General features: G+C 49.1%; 2 protein-coding genes across 5 annotated transcripts in view; one reads left to right on the top strand and one right to left on the bottom strand.

Moving 5' to 3' along the window:
• Positions 1–24,243, top strand: part of LOC144509135 (epithelial membrane protein 2-like) — a 323,958-nt gene that overhangs the window by 84,688 nt on the left and 215,027 nt on the right. The gene's annotated exons all lie outside the window — the stretch shown is intronic.
• LOC144509134 (suppressor of cytokine signaling 1-like) overlaps positions 13,017–24,243 on the bottom strand; it is a 64,945-nt gene continuing 53,718 nt past the window's right edge. For all 4 annotated transcript variants that reach the window (XM_078237534.1, XM_078237536.1, XM_078237535.1 and 1 more), the window contains exon 2: positions 13,017–16,009. In XM_078237534.1, coding sequence (XP_078093660.1) covers positions 15,365–15,949 — 585 coding nt within the window. In that variant the 5' untranslated portion in view covers positions 15,950–16,009 and the 3' untranslated portion in view covers positions 13,017–15,364. The remainder of the gene's footprint in view (positions 16,010–24,243) is intronic.

Genomic DNA, 24,243 nt, shown 5'->3' with positions numbered 1-24,243 from the left:
TCTCCTTATAACTCAAACCATCAAGTCCCGATAGCATCCTAGTAAATCTTTTCTGCACTCTTTCTAGTTTAATAATATCCTTTCTATAATAGGGTGACCAGAACTGTACACAGTATTCCAAGTGTGGCCTTACCAATGTCTTGTACAACTTCAACAAGATGTCCCAACTCCTGTATTCAATGTTCTGACCAATGAAACCAAGCATGCCGAATGCCTTCTTCACCACTCTGTCCACCTGTGACTCCACTTTCAAGGAGCTATGAACCTGTACCCCTAGATCTCTTTGTTCTGTAACTCTCCCCAATGCCCTATCATTAACTAGTAAGTCCTGCCCTGGTTCGATCGACCAAAATGCATCACCTTGCATTTATCTAAATTAAACTCTATCTGCCATTCTTCAGCCCACTGGCCCAATTGATCAAGATCCCATTGCAATACTAGATAACCTTCTTCACTGTTCACTATGCCACCAATCTTGGTGTCATCTGCAAACTTACTAACTATGGCTCCTGAAGGCTCAACCAAATCATTAATATAAATGACAAATGACAGTGGACCCAGCACCGATTCCTGAGGCACACCGCTGGTCACAGGCCTCCAGTTTGAAAAACAACCCTCTACAACCACCCTCTGGCTTCTGTCATCAAGCCAGTTTTGCATCCATTTAGATACCTCACCCTGGATCCCGTGAGATTTAACTTTATGCAACAACCTACTATGCGGTACCTTGTCAAAGGCCTTGCTAAAGTCCATGTAGACAACATTGACTGCACTGCCCTCATTGACCTTCTTGATTACCCCTTCAAAAAACTCAATCAAATTTATGAGACATGATTTTCCACTCACAAAGCCATGCTGATTGTCCCGAATCAGTCCTTGCCTCTCTAAATGAGGTTGGTTTCTGTGCAAAGTACAGGGATGGATCAGAATTAACTTGTTAAGGAATGGAAAGTCATCGAGGTGTGCGCCTTGCTGATGGAAATCCTACCTGGGAAAACCCGGGTGGAGTGGAATGTCTATCGAAGGGCACTGCCAGTTTCAACCTGGCATGGAGGCCTGATATACACTACCCTGGGGAGCTGAGAGTGGCTTCAGACTGTAAGACCATAAGAAATAGGAGCAGGAGTAGGGTCATCCAGATTCGAAACTTTGGCTCTATTCTCTCTCCACAGATGCTGTCAGACCTGCTGAGATTTTCCAGCATTTTCTGTTTTTGTTTCAGATTCCAGCATCCGCAGTAATTTGCTTTTATAGAATCATAGAATCCCTACAGCGCAGAAGGAGGCCATTCAGCCCACCGAGTCTGCACTCTCCACAATTCCCCCCAGGCTCTATCCCCATAACCCTATGCATTTATCCTAACTAGTCCCCCTGACACTAAGGGTCAATTTAGCATGGCCAATCCACCTAACCCGCATTTCTTTGGACTGTGGGAGGAAACCGGAGCACCCGGAGGAAACCCACGCAGACACAGGGAGAATGTGCAAATTCCACACAGACAGTGACCCGAGGCTGGAATTGAACCCGGGTCCCTGGCGCTGTGAGGCAGCAGTGCTAACCACTGTGCCACCATGCCATTAAAGGCAGTAAGAAGTTTAACAACACCAGGTTAAAGTCCAACAGGTTTATTTGGTAGCAAAAGCCACACAAGCTTTCGGAGCTCCAAGCCCCTTCTTCAGGTGAGTGGGAATTCTGTTCACAAACAGAGCATATAAAGACACAAACTCAATTTACATGAATAATGGTTGGAATGCGAATACTTACAACTAATCAAGTCTTTAAGAAACAAAACAACGTGAGTGGAGAGAGCATCAAGACAGGCTAAAAAGATGTGTATTGTCTCCAGACAAGACAGCCAGTGAAACTCTGTGGGGGTTACAAATAGTGTGACATGAACCCAATATCCTGGTTGAGGCCGTCCTCGTGTGTGCGGAACTTGGCTATCAGTTTCTGCTCAGCGACTCTGCGCCGTCGTGTGTCGCGAAGGCCGCCTTGGAGAACGCTTACCCGAATATCAGAGGCCGAATGCCCGTGACCGCTGAAGTGCTCCCCAACAGGAAGAGAACAGTCTTGCCTGGTAATTGTCGAGCGGTGTTCATTCATCCGTTGTCGCAGCGTCTGCATGGTTTCCCCAATGTACCACGCCTCGGGACATCCTTTCTTGCAGCGTATCAACGCCGGCATCTCCACATCATTAAAGGCAGTGACAAAGGATAAAGCCAGGATTCTTTCACTGCATAGATCACCTTCAGCCAAGAAGGATGGATGCCTCTTTCAGGGGATCCATCAGAGCAAACTCGCAAAATCATATCCCCCAATCCACCCCATAACTCTGCTATTCTTTGTCATAAAAAAGGCCATCTCAAGGCTGAATGTGGGAAATTAAAAAGCAAAACTGTAGCATCTGTGAGGCTGTACATTGCTTCTCTGGAGAATGCTATCTGAGTGTAAAGCTTCAAGCTGGCAAGTTCTCAATGTGCAGGAACTAATGGACGTTTTCTGCTTAAAGATGAAATGTCCTCACTTTTGTCTGTTGGGGCAGGAAAATCATTCCTATTCCTGGAGATATGGGGTTAGCACAGTCACTGATGTTGGCAGGTGATGGAATTTTCTCTCCAGAATGTCCCAATTGTGACTTTGGTTGATTTTGGTGTGGCTTAAGCCTTTCCTATACAATCCCTACAGTTCAGAAAGAGGCCATTCGGCCCATCAAGTCTGAACCGGCTCCCCGACAGAGCATCTCACCCAGTCCCTATCCCTGTAACCATACATATTTACCCCACTAATCCCCCTAACCTTCACATCTTTGGGCACTAAGGGAGCAATTTAGCATGGCTCATTTACCTAACCCACTCATCCTTTGAGTATTTAAAGTTTATTTATTAGTGTCACAAGTAGGCTTACATTAACACTGCAATGAAGTTACTGTGAAAATCACCCAGTCGCCACACTCCGGCGCCTGTTCGGGTACACTGAGGGAGAATTTAGCACGGCCAATGCATCCTAACCAGCACGTCTTTCAGACTGTGGGAGGAAACCGGAGCACCCGGAGGAAACCCACGCAGACATGGAGCGAATGTGCAGACTCCACACAGACAGTGACCCAAGTCGGGAATCGAACCCAGGTTCCTAGCGCTATGAGGCAGCAGTGCTAACCATTGTGCCACTGTGCCAAGATGAGATGTTTAATGATGAAATGTGACAAAGGAGGAAACAATGTTACCTGTATTGTGTGTGAAGCCAACTCTCCACTCACCTGATGAAGGAGCAGCGCTCCGAAAGCTCGTGATTCCAAATAAACCTGTTGGACTTTAACCTGGTGTTGTGAAACTTCTTACTATATTGTGTGTAATGAGCTCATTGCTAACATGTCCATAATGATGTTGTATTTGGATAGTTGTAATGGAAAAAAATCATTAGTACGGTAATTTGATAGAATTTTTTGAGGAGGTAACTAAGTGTGTAGATGAAGGTAGTGCAGTTGATGTCATATACATGGATTTTAGTAAGGCGTTTGATAAAGTCCCCCACGGTCGGCTTATGAAGAAAGTAAGGATGTGTGGGATAGAGGGAAGTTTGGCCGATTGGATAGGTAACTGGCTATCTAACAGACGACAGAGGGTGGTGGTGGATGGAAAATTTTCGGACTGGAGGTAGGTTGCCAGCGGAGTGCCACAGGGATCAGTGCTTGGTCCTCTGCTATTTGTAATTTTTATAAATGACTTGGAGGAGGGGGCTGAAGGGTGGATCAGTAAATTTGCTGATGACACCAAGATTGGTGAGTAGTGGATGAGGTGGAGGGCTGTTGTAGGCTGCAAAGAGATAGAGATAGGATGCAGAGCTGAGCTGAAAAATGGCAAATGGAGTTTAACCCTGACAAATGCGAGGTGATTCATTTTGGTAGGACAAATTTAAATGTGGATTACAGGGTCAAAGGTAGGGTTCTGAAGAATGTGGAGGAACAGAGAGATCTTGGGGTTCATATCCATAGATCTCTGAAGGTTGCCACTCAGGTGGATAGAGCCGTGAAGAAGGCCTATAGTGTGTTGGCGTTCACTAACAGGGGGTTTGAGTTTAAGAGCCGTGGGGTTATGCTGCAACTGTACAGGACCTTGGTGAGACCACATTTGGAATATTGTGTGCAGTTCTGGTCACCTCACTACAAGAAGGATGTGGAGACACTGGAAAGAGTGCAAAGGAGATTTACCAGGATGCTGCCAGGTTTGGAGGGTAGGTCTTATGAGGAAAGGTTGAGAGAACTTGGGCTTTTCTCTTTGGAGAGGAGGAGGTTGAGAGGAGACTTGATAGAGGTTTATAAGATGATGAGGGGGATAGATAGAGTGAACGTTCAAAGACTATTTCCTCGGGTGAATGGAGCGGTAACTAGGGGGCATAACTATAGGGTTCATGGTGGGAGATATAGGAAGGATGTCCGAGGTAGGTTTTTTACTCAGAGAGTGGTTGGGGTGTGGAATGGACTGCCTGCAGGGATAGTGGAGTCAGAAACTTTAGGAACATTTAAGAAGCTATTGGATAGGCACATGGAGTACTTCGGGATGATAGGGAGGAAATAGCTTGATCTGGGTTTCAGACAAAGCTCGGCACAAAATCGTGGGCCGAAGGGCCTGTTCTGTGCTGTACTGTTCTATGTTCTAATTCCTTTTGCATCTGGGATGAGAGTGGTGGTGCCATGAGTGCTTGATTTTCCAAGACAATTCTATTTTAAAATATTTCTTTTAATGTAAAGTAAGACAGGATTTTTTTTCATAAAGTGGAAGAAGGTGAATTCCTGGTTGAAAAAAAAATCCCTCCGATTGGAGAAATGCCCATGTGATCTGGATGCTATGGAGAGAGCAAAGCAAATAACATCTCTGAAGTGTCTGTTTTAACAATTCGCAGAATCTCACTTGAAAAGGACACAAGGCAAAAGAAAATGCTTGCGTGGAAAAGCTGTTCATAACTGTACTCCATCCTGCAGCGCAGAAGGAGGCCATTCGGCCCATCGAGTCCGCACCAACAACAATCCGACCCAGGCCCTATCCCCATAACCCCATGCATTTACCCTGGCTAGCCCCCCCTGACACTAAGGGTCAATTTAGCGTGGCCAATCCACTCATCTTTGGACTGTGGGAGGAAACCGGAGCACCCGGAAGAAACCCACGCAGACACGGGGAGAACGTGCAGACTCCGCACAGACAGTGACCCGAGCCGGGAATCGAACCCAGGTCCCTGGAGCTGTGAGGCTGCAATGCTAACTGCTGAGAAGTTGGCAGGGAAAAGCTGACTTCTGCTGGAGAGCTGGGAGTGACTTTAGAACTGTTCCTTTAATGGTGCACCTTTGCCAGAAGTGTGGTGGACACTAAAAGACTTTCTTAAGGCACATTTTGGTTTTGTTAGTTATTTAATGTGAAAATACCTTCTCTTTGGTTTGATATATTGTTTGCCCGTTCATTAATATTCACACTGCTGTGACTTTGTTTATTTGTTACAGGAGGAATCTTAAAGTGAAAAATGTTTGGCATCGATTATTGGGAATGTTCTCATTTTTCAAATGTACCTGCCTCAAGGTAAAGTCACGTTGGTCCCAGATAACCAGAAGCTGCTCTCCCCTTTGAGGGGGAAGAGATGATTGGTGGTGATTTAAGCCAAGGATCATCATACCTCAGATGAGGGACAAGGTTGGAAATTAGGTGGGTTGGCCAATGGAATGACCCTTTGGTGTTCAAAGATGCATTGGTTGGGTGGATTGGCCATGCTAAATTGCCCCTTAGTGTCCAAACATGTGTAGGTGAGGTGGATTGGTCATGCTAAATTGTCCCTTAGTATCCAAAGATGTGCAGGTTAGGGGGATTGGCCATGCTAAATTGCCCCTAACTGTCCAAAGATGTGCAGGTTAGCTGGATTAGCCTTGCTAAATTGCCCCTTAGTGTCCAAACATGTGTAGGTTAGGTAGATTGGCTATGCTAAATTGCCCTTTCGTGCCAGGGGAATTAGTGGGGTAAATGCATGGGCTTACGGGGATAGGACCTGGATAAGATGCTCCGTCAGAGTTGGTGTAGATGCAATTAGTCGAGTGGCCTCTTCGGCACTGTAGGATTCCATGGAAAATACAATGAGATAGATCGATAGTTAATCTGTTTACAATAGTTGGCTGAACAATGAATGTGGACCGGGTCACGGTGGGGGGGATGGGGGGGGTGGGGGGGGGGTGGGGGGGTGTGGCGGTGGGGTGCGTAAATCTTCCGGGGACCATATCCCTCTATCCCCATCCTATTCATGTATTTGTCCAGATGCCCCTTAAAACTCAGTATCGTATCTGCTTCCACCACCTCCCCCGGCAGCGAGTTCCAGGCACCCACCGCCCTCTGTGTAAAAAACCTGCCTCGTACATCTCCTTTAAACCTCACCCCTCATACCTTAAACCTATCTCCCCTAGTAATTGACTCTTCCACCCTGGGAAAAAGCTTCTGACTGTCCACTCTATCCATGCCTCTCATAATCTTGTAGACTTCTATCAGGTCACCCCTCAACCTTCGTCGCTCCAGTGAGAACAAACCAAGTTTTTCCAACCTCTGCTCATAGCTAATGCCCTCCATACCAGGCAACATCCTGGTAAATCTTTTCTGTACCCTCTCCAAAGCCTCCACATCCTTCCGGTTCTGCGGTGACCAGAATTGAACACTATAGTCCAAGTGCTGCCTAACCAAATGTCCTTTAGGGAGGGAAATCTGTCATCCAGCTCTGACAAAGGGTCATCCAGACTTGAAACATTGGCTCGATTCTCTCCCCACAGATGCTGTCAGACTTGCTGAGATTTTCCAGCATTTTCTGTTTTTGTTGCCGTCCTTACTCGGTCTGGCCTACACATGACTCCAGAGCCACAGCAATGTGGTTGACTCTCAACTGCCCTTGGGCAACTAGGGATGGGTAATAAATGCTGGCCAGCCAGCGACGCCCATGTCCCACAAATGAATAAAAAAAATTAGGTGTCAATAGGGCGGTGAAGATCTGTGCTCTCTGAAAGCAAGACAGCAGAATGTATTCAGAGCAGAATACGGGTCAGCGCCTTCTGAAGGCAAAACAAGGTACAGACTAGCACCTGGGGGATGGGGGGAGAGACAAAAACAAAATGGAGGACAGAGATCACGGTGTCAAGTTGTTGACTTTCACAGAGGATTTTCACGGTGACTTCATCGCAGCGTTAATGTAAGCCTATTTGTGACGCCAATAAATAAAACTTTAAAAAATAACTGAACTCAATGTTGTATCAAGTAGGCCGTTAGGGGCCTAATTGGAAGTTGGGATGTCCGGGCTACTGGTGCACACCGCTGTTACTAAAATCTCCCACATTCTCCTTCACAATCCCCTCTCCCACTGCTCGCAATCAGCCTGCATATGACACCCAACATAAAAAGCAGCCTCACCACGTCACGTGAACACAAATACCTTTATTTTCTTCAGAATAAACTTGTGTGCGCGCAGAATGATACAGCGAAACTCAGCAGCGAAGGTACACTTGGTCCAAATGGAAAATCAACGAGTTATAAATCAATAACAAAAGAAACCAAATTTGGACATTAAAATGCTTTCTTTTATGATTTTGATATGATTTATCATTGTCACATGTATTGGTATACAGTGAAGATATTGTTTCTTGCGCGCTATACCGACAAAGCATACCGTTCATAGAGAAGGAAAGGAGAGGTTGCAGAATGTGTGTTACAGTCATAGCTAGGGTGTAGAGAAAGATCAATGTAATGCAGGGTTGGTCCATTCAAAAGTCTGATGGCAGCAGGGAAGAAGCTGTTCTTGAGTCGGTTGGTACGTGACCTCAGACTTTTGTATCTTTCTCCCGACGGAAGGTGGAGGAAGAGAGAATGTCCGGGGTGTGCGGGGTACTTGATTAAGCTGGCTGCTTTGCCGAGGCAGCGGGAAGTGTAGACAGAGTTAATGGATGGGAGGCTGGTTTGCGTGACCGACTGGGCTGCATTCACGACCCTTTGCAGTTTCTTGCGGTCTTGGGCAAAACCCAAGCTGTGATACAACCGGAAAGAATGCTTTCTATGGTGCATCTGTAAAAGCTGCTGAGAGTTGTAGCTGACATGCCAAATTTCCTTCGTCTCCCGAGAAAATAGAGGTGTTCTGCAAGAGAGATCCTCAGTGTCTTCCCCCAACCACCCCCGGTAGAATTTATCAGGTAACTTCACGGGTCGACACTGAAAGGGGAATGGGAAATGATTTGCTCTCATTCACGGAACACACACACACATTTGCGTACAACACACATGCACGCATCTGTAACAGTGCAAAATTATCGGAGATTCTGTTCAGGAAATCCGCGTCAGTGAGTCGGACACAGCAAGGGGGGCGGGGGGGGGGGGGGGGTGGCCTCAGTTCAAGCTGAGGTCTTCACCAGCAGAGTTAAGAGAGAGGTTGGGGGAAATTTGATCTCCGCCCAGTTGGTTGTTAGGTTACAGGGAAAAAAATCAGAAATAACAGTGGAATGAGAGGCTGTCACATTCATTTAAAAGAGGACCCAAGTTGTTGAAGAAGAAAAAAAGAATGGAGAGGGCAGGAGAGTGGGACTTGCTCCGACTGTTGGTGTAGACACAGTGGTCTCCCCCTCACCCCATCTCCCACAATTCTTTCAGACCCTAACAACTCTTTCTCGGTTCGTCTCCCACTATAAGGTTCTCCCACCTCGAATCGTGACACTGAGGTGTTCTTCAACCAAGCCAGCAGCTAAGTTCAATGCTCTGCCTCAATACCTATCTCCTGCCCATACATACTAGGGGGAGGCAGTGGTAATGTCACTGGACCAGTAACCCAGCAGCTAATGCTCTGGAGGACCTGGGTTCAAATCCCACCACAGCAGCTGGTGGAATTTAAATTCAATTAATAAATCTGGAATATATAAAAAGTTAGTCTCAGTAATGGTGACTATTGTTGATTGTCATCAAGCCCATCTGGTTCACGAACATCCCTTAGGGAAGGAAATCTGCCGTCCTTACCTGGTTTGGTCTACATGTGACTCCAGAGCCACAGCAAACATGGTTGACTCTTAAATGTCCTCTGAAATGGCCCAGCAAGCCACTCAGTTGTACCAAACGATCTCTATCCACCAGCAGAGACATGGGCACACCAGTAAAATCCCCTCCAAGCCACTCACCATCCTGACTTGGAAATATATCGACCACTCCTTCACTGTCTCTGGTTCAAAATCCTGGAACTCTCACTTCCTAACAGCACAGTAAGTGTACCTACACCACATGGACTGCAGGGCTGAAGGAGGCAGCTCACCACCACCTTCTCAAGGGGCAATTAACGAGGTCAATAAATGCTGGCCAACCACACCCACATTCCGTGAACAGAATAAAAAATACTTCCTACAGGAGATGCCTGGGCAGGAAACAAGACCAGGAATTTTCTGCCCCCTCCTCAATTAGCTGTCAGCAAAGTCCATAGAATCGTAGAATCATTATACTGCAGAAGGAGGCCATTTGGCCCATCAAGTCTCCAAAAGAGCATCCCATTCTGGCCCTCCCCTCTGCCCGTAATCCCGTGCATTTCCCATGGCCAATCCACCCAACCTGCACATCTTTGGACACTAAGGGGCAACTTAGCATGGCCAATCCACCCAACCTGCACATCTTTGGACACTAAGGGACAACTTAGCATGGCCAATCCACCCAACCTGCACATCTTTGGACACGAAGGGACAACTTAGCATGGCCAATCCACCTAACCTGCACATCTTTGGACACGAAGGGACAATTTAGCATGGCCAATCCACCCAACCTGCACATCTTTGGACACGAAGGGACAATTTAGCATGGCCAATCCACCCAACCTGCACATCTTTGGACACTAAGGGGCAATTCAGCATGGCTAATCCACCTAACCTGCACATCTTTGGACACTAAGGGGCAATTTAGCATGGCCAATCCACCCAACCTGCACATCTTTGGACACTAAGGGGCAATTTAGCATGGCTAATCCACCTAACCTGCACATCTTTGGACACTAAGGGGCAATTTAGCATGGCCAATCCACCCAACCTGCACATCTTTGGACACTAAGGGGCAATTTAGCATGGTCAATCCACCTAACCTGGACATATTTGGACTATGGGAGGAAATCGGAGCACCCGGAGCAAACCCACACAGACGCGGGGAGAACATGCAAACACCACACAGACAAGTAACCTAAATGAATCTGGGTCCCTGGCACTGTGAGGCAGCGGTGCTAAGCACTGTACCCACTGTGCCACCTATAACATTGTTGGGTAGAGATTGTCAACCCATGTGGAAGTGTCAAAGAGGAGGGGTGGTGGGTGGGGGGGGGGGGGGGGGGGGGGGGGGGGGCGGAGTGGTAGGATATCACTGTGTAGCCCACACACTGTCCTGAAAATATATAAACCTTTGAGCCTAGCAGCAGAATTGGCAATGCTTTGGGCATGGGTCTGTACAATAAAGTGCATACTGGAGAGAAGTCTCTCAGGCTTTTCCTTTATTCCTTCATGGTGTTATGGTGAAATTAAAGTGATGGGCACACAATGATTACCTGGCACACAAAACGGACTCTGGGAAGGGACATTAAAAGGCACTGGCTTTAGGCACAGACAGTTACACAAAGTTAAAACCTGCAGTATCTGAATTGCTGCAGGAAGCTGGTCAGAGCTTGAGGCACTTTAGATAAGGGCAGACCCAGAACAATGATTTTGATAATAAGGTCAGCCATTGATGGGGGACATAAATGCATAAATGTAACAAGATCAGCCACTGAATGTATAGATCGAAACCAGTCATTGACAGAGGACATAACTGCATAAATGTATCCATTCTATGTACAATGATATGTTAACTGTCCATGTCCGTACCTGTTTGCTTGTAACGATGTGTTAACTATCACTGTCCGTATCTATCGACTCAACTTGTAACGATGTGTCAATGGCTAATGTCCGTACTGCCTATTGTCTAAAAGGTGTAAAGATGGTCAACTACTATTGTGTAGTTGAGTAGGTAGCTGCCAAGTACTGCGGAGTACCAGCGCTTCTCCCAAAGCTTTGTCTGAAATAAAACTGTTTTGTTGAACCTCCAAGTCTGACTCCGAAGTGGTAAATTTCCCACAACAATGGAATGTGAGCATCGCCGGCGAGCCCAGTATTCATCCTTCCACACCGCTGAGATTTGATCCCCATTGTCTACGGTGCCAGTCATTCTCTCTCAGCATTGGTGACTGCTTGGTCGGGAAGCCAGGAGCCTCGTGCCTCTGCGGCCTGTCCCCCCAGGAGCCTCGTGTCTCTGCGGCCTGTCCCCCCAGGAGCCTCGTGTCTCTGCGGCCTGTCCCCCCAGGGACCTCGTGTCTCTGTGGCCTGTCCCCCCAGGAGCCTCGTGTCTCTGCGGCCTGTCCCCCCAGGAGCCTCGTGTCTCTGCGGCCTGTCCCCCCAGGGACCTCGTGTCTCTGCGGCCTGTCCCCCCAGGAGCCTCGTGTCTCTGCGGCCTGTCCCCCCAGGAGCCTCGTGTCTCTGCGGCCTGTCCCCCCAGCGACCTCGTGTCTCTGTGGCCTGTCCCCCCAGGAGCCTCGTGTCTCTGCGGCCTGTCCCCCCAGGAGCCTCGTGTCTCTGCGGCCTGTCCCCCCAGGGGCCTCGTGTCTCTGCGGCCTGTCCCCCCAGGAGCCTCGTGTCTCTGCGGCCTGTCCCCCAGGAGCCTCGTGTCTCTGCGGCCTGTCCCCCCAGGAGCGGAGAGCATCTCGATTTTTGTGAATAGCAGTTGGATTTGTTCAATTTGGTCCAGTGTTTTTCGGTCATGGAAGACACCGGTTGCTTAGGTTTTAGCGACTTAACCAATAGACACTGGGCCCCAATCCTATCCCTTGCTTCTACCTGGCTTTGGAAGTGGGATAACATAGAAACTAGAAGCAGGAGTAGGCCATTCAGCCCTTCAAGCCTGCTCCGCCATTCATTTTAATCATGGCTAATTATCAAATTCAATATCCTGATCCCCTCTTCCCCCCATATCCCTTGATCCCTTTAGCCCCAAGAGCTATATCTAATTGCTTCTTCAAATTACACAACATTTTGCCCTCAACTACTCTCTGTGGTAGTGAATTCCACACATTCACCACCCTCTGTGAAGAAATTTCTCCTCACCTCAGTTCTAAAAGGTTTACCCCTTATCCTCAAACTATGATCCCTACTTCTGGGCACCCCCAACATCGGGAACATTCTTTCTGAATCTACCCTGTCTAACCCTGTTAGAATTTTATAAGTTTCCATGAGATCCCCTCTCACTCTTCTAAACTCCAGTGAATATAATCCTAACTGACTTAGTCTCTCCTCATATGACAGACCTGCCATCCCAGGAATCAGCCTGGTAAACCTTCGCTGCACTCCCTCTATAGCAAGGACATCCTTCCTCAGATAAGGAAGGTGTAGCCTCACCAATGCCCTGTACAATTGCAGCAAAAGATGGCATCCATGGACCATTCCTATGAGCATACCTGTGTCACATGATCTGTGCCCTGGAGCATCACATGACCTTGCCCAAAAAGGCTAAATTAGCTGTTCCTCCATGTTGTAGAATCATAGAATCCCGAAAGTGGAGTAGGAGGCCATTCAGCCCATCGAACCTGCATCGAAAACAATCCCACCTGTAACCCATGTATTTACTCCTTGACACTAAGGTGTGCAGTTAGGTGGCCATGCTAAATTGACTGTAGTGTCAGGGGGATCAGCAGGGCAAATGTATGGGGTTACAGGAATAGGGCCTGGGTGGAATTGCGGTCGGTGCAGACTCAATGGGCCAAATGGCCTCCTCTGCACTGTAGGGATCCTATGAAATAAATCCATCTAACCCACACATCTTTGGACTGCAAGAGGAAACCGGAGCACCCGGAGGAAACCCACGCAGACACGGGGAGAACGTGCAAACTCCACCCAGTCACCCGAGGCCAGAATCGAACCCGGGTCCCTGGCGCTTTGAGGCAGCAGTGCCAACCACTGTGCCACCCTTATGGATATGTTCACCGGCTGGAATGAACAATGCTGCTAATCCCTGCCACAAAATAAAATGATTTTTTAAAAAAACTTTTTAATAAAACTATTTTACTTCCTTTATTAAGAACTTTAAGAAAACAAGTATCAGAAGTTGATTGGTGATAAGCAAGTTCACCTCTATCAGTGGAGATACAGCAGAGAGTTTATTCTGTGGATGTCAGAATTATTGACATCACCTCTGGACCGAAGGTGATGGCATTGTGTAAAACCCAAAATGTTCAGCAAAAGGGTTCTGAAAACGTCGACAAGTTAATAAATAAATCACAAATGTGGGACCATAAGAGAGTGAGTCACAAGTTGGAATCGATGCAGAATCAGAATCATAGAAGCCCGGCAGTGCAGAAGGAGGCCATTCAGCCCATCGAGTCTGCACCGACCACAATCCCACCCAGGCCAAATCCCCGGAACCCGATATTTACCCGGCTAAACCCCCTGTCACCAAGGGGCAATTTAGCATGGCCAATCCCCCTAACCCGCACATCTTTGGACGCTAAAGGGCAATTTAGCATGGCCAATCCACCTAACCTGCACATCTTTGGATGCTAAGGGGCAATTTTGCATGGCCAATCCCCCTAACCTGCACACCTTTGGACAGTAAGGGGCAATTTAGCATGGCCAATTCCCCTAACCCGCACATCTTTGGACAGTAGGAGCAATTTAGCATGGCCAATCCCCCTAACCTGCACATCTTTGGATAGTAAGGGGCAATTTAGCATGGCCAATCCACCTAACCTGCACATCTTTGGACAGTAAGGGGCAATTTAGCACAGCCAATCCCCCTAACCTGCACATCTTTGGATGCTAAGGGGCAATTTAACATGGCCAATCCACCTAACCTGCACATCTTTCGAGTGTGGGAGGAAACCGGAGCACCCGGAGGAAACCCACGCAGATACGGGGAGTGACACAGTGACCTGAGGCTGGAATTGAACCTGGGTCCCTGGCGTTGGGAGGCAGCAGTGCTAACCACTGTGCCGCCAGAGGATTCAGCCTGTTTAATATGTCGATTAAGGGATAGCCCGGAGTGAGTTTCAGGCTGGAATCCAATCAAAGAGTTTGTACAGTGGCTGAGTGATGGGATTGAACTATTTTCACCTCGGCTGCGAGGTCATCGGACAGTAATTCCTGTATCACGGATCCAACACCCACCGAACAATGCTTTACATCAGTGCCACGGCCCAAGACAGATGCATACTGGGATGGGGGTGGCAGGGGGGTGGGGGTGGTGGTTACATCTCCTTGCCTGGATCATCATTCTCCATCTAAGTGATTGGGGTTCCCGTGAATGGCACGGTGGCACAGTGGTTAGCACTGCTGCCTCACAGCGCCAGAGACCTGGGTTCGATTCCCGGCTTGGGTCAATGTCTGTGCGGAGTCTGCACGTTCTCCCCATGTCTGCATGGGTTTCCTCCGGGTGCTCCGGTTTCCTCCCACAGTCCGGAAGACGTGCTGGTTAGGTGCATTGGCCGTGCTAAATTCTCTCTCGCTGTACCCGAACAGGCGCCGGAGTGTGTCGACTAGGGGAATTCTCACAGTAACTTCATTGCGGTGTTAATGTAAGCCTACTTGTGACACTAATAAACATAATTTTTAAAAAAATAATAATTTGGATCGGGGCCGGCAAAAACTGACCCAATCCATCACCCGAAACCCTTCGAGGGGTATCGAGTGGCAAAGAATGGCCAATCACCCATTCGCAACACCCACAATGCAAGAGCAATGGCCAACTCGATGGTTGGATCTAACGGATTTTTCCACATTGAATTCCTTCCGTACCAGGGAAAAGTCACATCCCAGTTCATTTTTTAAAAATGATTTTTAAATTATGTATTAAAATATATATATGTACATATACAAAATAAAAATATTTGATAAAAATAATTCATTCTGATACAGTAATGCTTATTTTCTTTGCACAACTAAATATTTCTTAGTGCTGGCTTCGGATGGAACCACAATGTACAGTTTCGCTCGAGAGAATGGCAACCATCTCTCGCCGCCCGTCCTTCAGAACTCCTGACCATAAATGTTCCCGTGTCCCAGCCTCCTTTGCTCGCCCAGTGAGTGGCCGGCGTCTGCGAGCTGGCCGGATTTGTAGGTGCTCTCCTTGCCCGCCGTGGCCGGCCCCACCCGACCAGGCTGCGCTGCCAGGGCTGAAGGGACGGGCGAGGGGTGCCCCGAGCACCCTCGTAACCCTCGCCAAGGGGGAAACGGTCAATCCCAGAACTGGAGGGGGAGGTGCCCACCTCCCCCGCGCGTCACACAAGACAAGCCAAAAAAAGAGGCAACAATCTCGGCACGCGGAAGTCATATCTTGAACGGAAATTTCTCCACGTACTGTTGGAGGCCGGATACCAAGGGAAGCTTCCGGATGCGTTCCGCCCCATAATGGCGGATTATGTTCCTTCGGCACAGCTGCTGCAGTTTGGGGACGGGGTGCCTCCGGAAGGGTTTGGAAAAGACCACAGATACATCGCAGTCAAACACGAAGGGCTTTATCTGGGTGCTGTCCACGCAGTATTCCAGCAGCTTCACCATGCAGTCAAAGTGGGCATTGTTGAACCAAAAGTGCTCCCTGTCGAACAGGATCCTCATACTGACCGGCCCCTTCTCCGTCCGGACGCTCAGGCTGAACAGGTGGTTGGCTTGAGTGCTGTCCCGGACCAGGAAAGTGCCCACGGGCTCAGACGCCAGCATGGTGTGAGCCTGGTCCACGGGGAGCGGCCCCCAGTAAAATCCACTCTCGTCCAGGAAGCGCAGAGTCCGATCGACAATCCCCCGCTCGGCGTTGCGGAAGGTGCGGTAGTGGGTGGGCTGATCGGGCTGGAGTGGAGGAGGCACGGGACGTCGAACACTGGCCGGTGTATCCAGCTGCGAACTCCCTCCAACCATCTCAGAGGGCCCGCCAACTCCAAGAGGACTCCATCTTTAACCTCCGCCTGGGTAAACGTCCTGCAGGGACAGAAAGAACAGCGGGACAACATTAATTTTCAATTAAGTTTAAGAGGAACGGTTGAGGACTCTGGGTCTGTACTCGTTGGGAGTTTAGAAGGATGAGGGGGGGGGTCTTATTGAAACTTACAGGATACTGCGAGCCCTGGATAGAGTGGACGTGGAGAGGATGTTTCCACTAGTGGGAAAAACTAGAACCAGAGGGCACAACCTCAGGCTGAAGGGACGATCCTTTAAGACAGAGATGAGAAGGAATTTCTTCAGCCAGAGAGTGGTGAATCTGTGGAACTCTTTGCCACAGAAGGCTGATGAGGCCAGGTTATTGAGTGTCTTTAAGACAAAGATCAATCGGTCCTTGATTAATAAGAGGATCAAGGGTTACAGGAAAAAGCCAGGAGAATGGGGATGAGAAAAATATCAGCTATGATTGAATGGCGGAGCAGACTCGATGGGCCGAATGGCCTAATTCTGCTCCTATATCTTATGATCTTATTGCGCTCCGAATGTAACCCTCACTTAGGCAGAGGCCTGGTTGACAGTGAAACATTTCAATATCCTGGCTACAAGACCAGGTCAGCGGCTGGGAATCCTTGAGTAACTCACCTCCTGACTCCCCAAAGCCTGTCCACCATCTACAAGGCACAAGTCAGGAGTGTGATGGAATACTCTCCATTCGCCTGGATGGGTGCGGCTCCAACAACACTCAAGAAGCTCGACACCATCCAGGATAAAGCAGCCCATTTGATTGGAACCCAATCCACAACATTCACTCCCTCCACCACCGACTCACAGCGGCAGCCATGTGTACTATCTACAAGATGCACTGCAGCGACCCACCGAGGCTCCTCCCACAGCACCTTCCAGACCCATGGGGCCCATCGCATAGAAGGCAAGGGCAGCAGATACCTGGGAACAGCATCCCCTAAACATTCCCCTCCAAATCACTTCCCATTCTGATTTGGAAACATATCGACCGTTCCTACACTGTCGCTGGGTCAAAATCCTGGAATTCCCTCCCTAACAGCACTGAGGGTGTACCTACACTACATGGACTGCAGCGGTTTAAGAAAGTGGCTCACCACCACCTTCTCAAGGGGCAATTAAGTAGGGTTAACAAATGCTGGCCTAGTCAGGATGATATCCCATGAAAGAATGAAGCAAAAATCCTCAAAGTGCTGGCACTGAGGTGGAGCCAGGGAGTGCAGTCTTTTGGATAAGTTGTAAAACTGAGGCCTTATTTGCCCCCTCAGCGGATGTGAAGGATATCTTGACACGTAGAACAGTCTATCTCAACAGACATAGAAAAATAGATTATCCGATCATTATCTGATTGTTTGTTTTGTGGGATCTAACCTCCCTCATGGGAGGTTAGTTAGGAAGGTTCAGTCGCTGGGTATACATGGGGAGGTAGTAAATTGGATTAGACACTGGCTCAATGGAAGAACAACCCCCACAGTTGCCTGGACCTGCAGAGTTTCACTGGCTGTCTTGTCTGGAGACAATACACATCTTTTTAGCCTGTCTTGATGCTCTCTCCACTCACGTTGTTTTGTTTCTTAAAGACTTGATTAGTTGTAAGTATTCGCATTCCAACCATTATTCATGTAAATTGAGTTTGTGTCTTTATATGCTCTGTTTGTGAACAGAATTCCCACTCACCTGAAGAAGGGGCTTGCAGCTCCGAAAGCTTGTGTGGCTTTTGCTACCAAATAAACCTGTTGGACTTTAACCTGGTGTTGTTAAACTTCTTTCAATGGAAGAAGCCAGAGAGTGGTTGTGGAGGATTGCTTCTCTGAGTGGAGGCCTGTGACTAGTGGTGTGCCGCAGGGATTGGTGTTGGGTCCACTGTTGTTTGTCATCTATATCAATGATCTGGATGATAATGTGGTAAATTGGATCAGCAAATTTGCTGATGATACAAAGATTGGAGGTGTAGTGGACAGTGAGGAAGGTTTTCAAAGCTTGCAGAGGGATTTGGATCAACTAGAAAAATGGGCTGAAAAATGGCAAATGGAATTTAATGCAGACGAGTGTGAGATATTGCACTTTGGAAGGACAAACTAAAGTAGAACGTACAGGGTAAATGGTAGGACAGTTGAACAGAGGGATCTGGGAATACAGGTACAGAATTCCCTAAAAGTGACGTCACAGGTGGATAGGGTCGTAAAGAGTGCCTTTGGTACATTGGCCTTTATAAATCGGAGTATTGAGTATAAAAGTTGGAGTGTTATGGTAAGGTTATATAAGGCATTGGTGAGGCTGAATTTAGAGTATTGTGTACAGTTTTGGTCACCTAGTTACAGGAAGGATGTAAATAAGGTTGAAAGAGTGCAGAGAAGGTTCACAAGGATGTTGCCGGGACTTGAGAAGCTGAGTTACAGAGAGAGATTGAATAGGTTGAGACTTTATTCCCTGGAGCGTAGAAGAATGAGGGGAGATTTGATAGAGGTGTATAAGATTTTGATGGGTATAGATAGAGTGAATGCAAGCAGGCTTTTTCCACTGAGGCTAGGGGAGAAAAAAACCAGAGGGCATGGGTTAAGGGTGAAAAGAGAAAAGTATAAAGGGAATATTAGGGGGGGGCTTCTTCACGCAGAGAGTGGTGGGAGTGTGGAATGAGCTGCCAGATAAAGTGGTAAATGCTTTTAACTTTTAACATTTAAGAAAAACATGGACGGGTTCATGGATGAGAGGGGTGTGGAGGGATATGGTCCAAGTGCAGGCAAGTGGGACTAGGCAAAGAGTGGTTCGGCACAGACAAGAAGGGACAAAAGGCCTGTTTCTGAGCTGTAATTTTCTATGGTTCTATCTTGCTGTGCGCACGGTATCATAGAATCCCTACAGTGCTGAAGGAGGCCACTTGGCCCATCGAGTTTGCACTGATCACAATGCCATCCAGGCCCTGTCTCAATAACCCCATCCATCTACCCTAGCTAGTCCCCCTGACACTAAGGGGCAAGTTAGCATGGCCATTCCACCTAACCTGCACATCTTTGGACTATGGGAGGAAACCAGAGCACCCGGAGGAAACCCATGCAGACACGGGGAGAATTGCAGAGTCCACACAGACAGTGACCCAAGCTGGGAATTGAACCCGGGGTCCCTGGCGCTGTGAGGCAACAGTGCTAACCACTGTGCCGCCCACTGCATTTCTCATATTACGAAGATAATGAAAGCACTGAAGTGGCTACAAAGACATTACATTTATAAATGTAACGTCTTTGAACATGGACTGCTTTTATATACAACCACTGTATAAAACTATATAAAATGTTGGTTAAGCCACAGCTAGAGTATAGTGAGTGTAGTGTGCAGCTCTGGAATTCACACTATAGGAGGCACTGGAAAGGGTGCAGAGGAGATTTGCCAGAATGTTGCCTGGGCTGGAGTGTTTTAGTTATGAAGAGAGATTGGATAGACTGGGGTTGCTTTCCTTGGAGCAGAGGAGCCGAGGGGGGGATATGATTGCGATGTATAAAATTATGAGGGGCGTAGATAAAGTAGACAGGAAGGAACTTTTCCCCTTGGTGGAGGGATCAATGACCAGGGGACATAGATTTAAGACAGTGGTTCCCAAAGGGTGCGGCACGCCACACTGGTGCAGCGAGAGAGGATGGCAAGTGTGGCGGGAAGATTCAAGGACAATCAAAGAAACATTTAAACATGGTTTAAACAAGCATTGTTTTATACTTTCTGGATGTCCCATGATATTATAAAGTAGTTGTGTTCTTTGTTATGAATCAAGCACTGCTGGGAGTTGTTTTTTTTTTGTTTTTGAATGTATTTCTTATCAATAAAAAATTCGGTGTGGCGCGAGCAAATTTTTATTCCGAAAATGCGGCCCTGTGAAAAAAGTTTGGGAACCACTGGTTTAAGGTAAGGAGCAGGAGGGTTGAGAGGGGATGTGAGGAAAAGGTTGTTCACTCAGAGGGAGTCTGGAACCCACTGCCTGAAAGGGTGGTGAAGGCAGAGACCCTCATAGCATTTAGCTTAAAGTTTATTTATTAGTGTCCCAAGTAGGCTTACATTAACACTGCAATGAAGTTACTGTGAAAATCCCCTAGTCGCCACACTCCGGCACCCGTTCGGGTACACTGAGGGAGAATTTGGCATGGTCAATGCACCCTAACCAGCACGTCTTTCAGACTGTGGGAGGAAACCGGAGCACCCGGAGGAAACCCACGCAGACACGGGGAGAAGGTGCAAACTCCACACAGACAGTGACCCAAGCCGGGAATTGAACCTGGATCCCTGGCGCTGTGAGGCGGCAGCGCTAACCACTGTGCCACCGTTTAAGAAGTATTTAGATGAGCAGTTACGATGCCAAGGCATACAAGGCTATGGGCCAAGTGCTGGAGAATGGGATTACAAGAGTTTGGTGGTTGTTTTGACTGGCGCAAACGTGATGGGCCAAAGGGCCTTTTCTGTGCTTCTGTATTGATTGCACATCAGTAACATGGCGACATTCAGCCCTACTCCCTGCCCATCATTCCTGGAGGTGCTCCCATCATTCCCCGGGGGTGCTCCCATCATTCCCCGGGGGTGCTCCCATCATTCCCCGGGGGTGCTCCCATCATTCCCCGGGGGTGCTCCCATCATTCCCCGGGGGTGCTCCCATCATTCCCCGGGGGTGCTCCCATCATTCCCCGGGGGTGTTCCCATCATTCCCCGGGGGTGCTCCCATCATTCCCCGGGGGTGCTCCCATCATTCCCCCGGGGGTGCTCCCATCATTCCCCGGGGGTGCTCCCATCATTCCCCAGGGGTGCTCCCATCATTCCCCGGGGGTGCTCCCATCATTCCCCGGGGGTGTTCCCATCATTCCCCGGGGGTGCTCCCATCATTCCCCGGGAGTGCTCCCATCACCTTTCCCAGAGAACCATCTCACCCACATTTGCTCTTGGAATGAGCTTCAACAATCTCAAACGCCCACTTCCTCCCGCTTTGAACTGCTCCCTCTCGGGTCAGTTCCCACATCCTTTCCAAGAACTCGCTCAGGCTCCTGACTGCCTGTTACACGACTTGACCAATATCGTACAAAGATCAAAGATACAGAAGTCTGAGGTCACGTATCAACCGACTTGAGAACAGCTTCTTCCCTGCTGCTGTCAGACTTTTGAATGGACTTACCTCGCACTAAGTTGATCTTTCTCTACACCCTAGCTATGACTGTAACACTACATTCTGAACTCTGTCCTTTCCTTCTCTATGAACGGAATGCTTTGTCTGTATAGCGCGCAAGAAACAGTACTTTTCACTGCATACTAATGCATGTGACAATAATGAATCAAATCAGAAATAGCTGCCAATCAATGATCATCCCATTCTGCATTTTTTTTAAACCTTGCTTTGCAAACTCTTCATTGCAATGAAATGCTGCCTGGATCGCCTTTATTAATCCTTTCGCCACAACATTTCACTTTTCGATCGGAAAACAGGCCCATCTCCCACCATCACAACTAAAAAATGTCCCTTACTGAAAACACCTGAACTAAAAGATCTTTCTTATGCCACTTTATTCATTCATGGGACGCGGGCATCGCTGGCTTGGCCAGCATTTATTGCCCATCCCTAGTTGCCCTTGAACTGAGTGACTTGCTCGGCCATTTCAGGGGGCAGTTGAGAGTCAACCACATTGCTGTGGCTCTGGATCTATGGCCAATGCACCCTAACCAGCATGTGTTTTGGACAGTGGGAGGAAACCGGAGCACCCGGAGGAAACCCACGCAGACACGGGGAGAACGTGCAAACTCCGCACAGACAGTGACCCAAGCCGGGAATCGAACCCTGGCATCGTGAGACAGCAGTGCTAACCATTGTGCCACCATTTAAGAAGTATTTAGATGAGCACTTGCGATGCCAAGGCATACATGTAGGCCAGACCAGGTAAGGACGCCAGATTTCCTTCCCTAAAGGAATGAACCAGATGGGTTTTTTCCGACAATCGACAACGGTTTCATGGTCATCAGTAGATTCTTAATTCCAGATTTTTAAAAATCGAATTCAAATTCCACCATCTGCCGCGGCGGGATTCGAACCCGGGTCCCCAGAACATTAGCTGAGTCTCTGGATTAATAGTCTTGCGATAATACCATTAAGCCATTGCTTCCCTAACGACAAGCGTGGAGGTCGATACTGAAATATCTCCTCCGAGGCCAGTGTCCCTACACCAAATCTAGATTTATTGACATGGGGCGACCAGAGGTCAATGGATCGTTCCATGCTCCGTCCCTCACCCACTCCGATCCCCACGGTGAGCTGGACAGAAAAATTAAGGCCATAGTCAGTAACACCCAGTTTGCTACTTCCTCATGTAGAGTATAAGACCAGAGTGCCAATGGGCGGCACGGTGGCACAGTGGTTAGCACAGCTGCCTCACAGTGCCAGAGACCCGGGTTGGATTCCCGGCTTGAGTGACTATCTGTGCGGAGTCTGCACATTCTCCCCGTGTCTGCGTGGGTTTCCTCCGGGAGCTCCGGTTTCCTCCCACAATCCAAAAGATGTGCTGGTTGGGTGCATTGGCCATGCTAAATGCTCCCTCGGTGTACCCGAACAGGCGCCGAAGTGCGGGGACGAGGGGATTTTCACAGTAACTTCATTGCAGCGTTAATGTAAGCCTACTCGTCAATAAATAAACTTTAAACGTTTCTGTTTTAAATCTGCCTCCTCTTACCATTACAAACAGTAACCCTGACACTCCAAGTCGTATAGACAGGCAGGGCTCCCGGATTGGATTACTGCCTTAATCAGGGAGCTCATGTTCTAAGAGGTCCACATTGAGGGCCTTTGTTAAAGTCATTACAGATACCATCCCAGAACAATACAAAGGGCAGACCAGCGACACATCATCACAAAGCAGGAGGTTACTGAAGAAGTGTAATGTAAATTGGCAGCAGGAGCGCATGTTACAGATTGCGAACTTAAGGAGATAAAAACAAATGATGTCATGTAAAGGTCACCACACGTCACTGAGATCCGAATTAATTGACCCGTTCAGTGAAATTTGTGGGTGTTTATTTTTTACATCTTTTCTGTGCGACTGTACGCTGCTACGCTCTGCACTTCCTTTGACACGTGGGTTAACATTTGAAACTGGTACAGCGTGAAGAATCTGGGATTCTGTCACACTGCGGTGCGAAACACTGCACGTTTCTCCAGGGTTGAGATTGAGGTTGTTGCGTTGTAACTTAATGACGGGCAGATGAAGACCACGAGGACCTGGGATGGCCAGACAGAGAGAGAGAGACAGAGACAGACGCGAGCGGGCTTAGACAAGGGCAGGGGTGGCACGGGGGCCAGGCCACACCCCCCCCCCCCCCAAGACAAAGGCGGGGCCAGCCTACAGCCCCATACACACAGGTGGGGCCCCCGCCACACACACACAGGCCGGACCCGCACCACCCCCACACACATGGCCAGACCCGCACCACCCCCCACACACACAGGCAGGAGCCCACATCACCCCCACACACATGGCCAGACCTGCACCACCCCCCACACACACACAGGCCGGACCCGCACCACCCCCCACACACACACAGGCCGGACCCGCACCACCCCCACACACACACAGGCCGGACCCGCACCACCACCCACACACACACAGGCCGGACCCGCACCACCCCCCCACATACACACACACAGGCCGGACCCACACCACCCCCCCACACACACAGACCGGACCCGCACCACCCCCCACACACACACAGGCCGGACCCACACCACCCCCCCACACACACACAGACCGGACCCGCACCACCCTCACACACACACAGGCCGGACCCGCACCACCCCCCACACACACACAGACCGGACCCGCACCACCCCCACACACACACAGACCGGACCCGCACTACCCTCACACACACAGGCCGGACCCGCACCCCCCACACACACACAGGCCAGACCCGCACCACCCCCCACACACACAGGCCAGACCCGCACCACCCCCCACACACACACAGGCCGCCCCGCCCAAGATACAGGTGGGGCTTGCACCACCACCCCCTCCCCCCGCCCCCCCCCACATACAGGCCGGATCCACACCACCCCCCCACACACACACAGGCCGCCCCCCCCCCCCCAAGACACAGGTGGGGCTTGCACCACCCCCACACACACAGGCCGGATCCACACCACCCTCCACACACAGAGACGAGGGCCCACACCACCCCAAGAGACTCGGGAGGACAGGGCATGGGATGGTTTAGGCTCAACTGTGAACACCAGCCCCCCC

Source organism: Mustelus asterias, chromosome 21 (assembly GCF_964213995.1).
Source record: "Mustelus asterias chromosome 21, sMusAst1.hap1.1, whole genome shotgun sequence".
Taxonomy (NCBI): Eukaryota; Metazoa; Chordata; class Chondrichthyes; order Carcharhiniformes; family Triakidae; genus Mustelus; species Mustelus asterias.
Note: the sequence above shows the minus strand (reverse complement) of the source record. Positions and strands in the feature narration are given on the sequence as shown.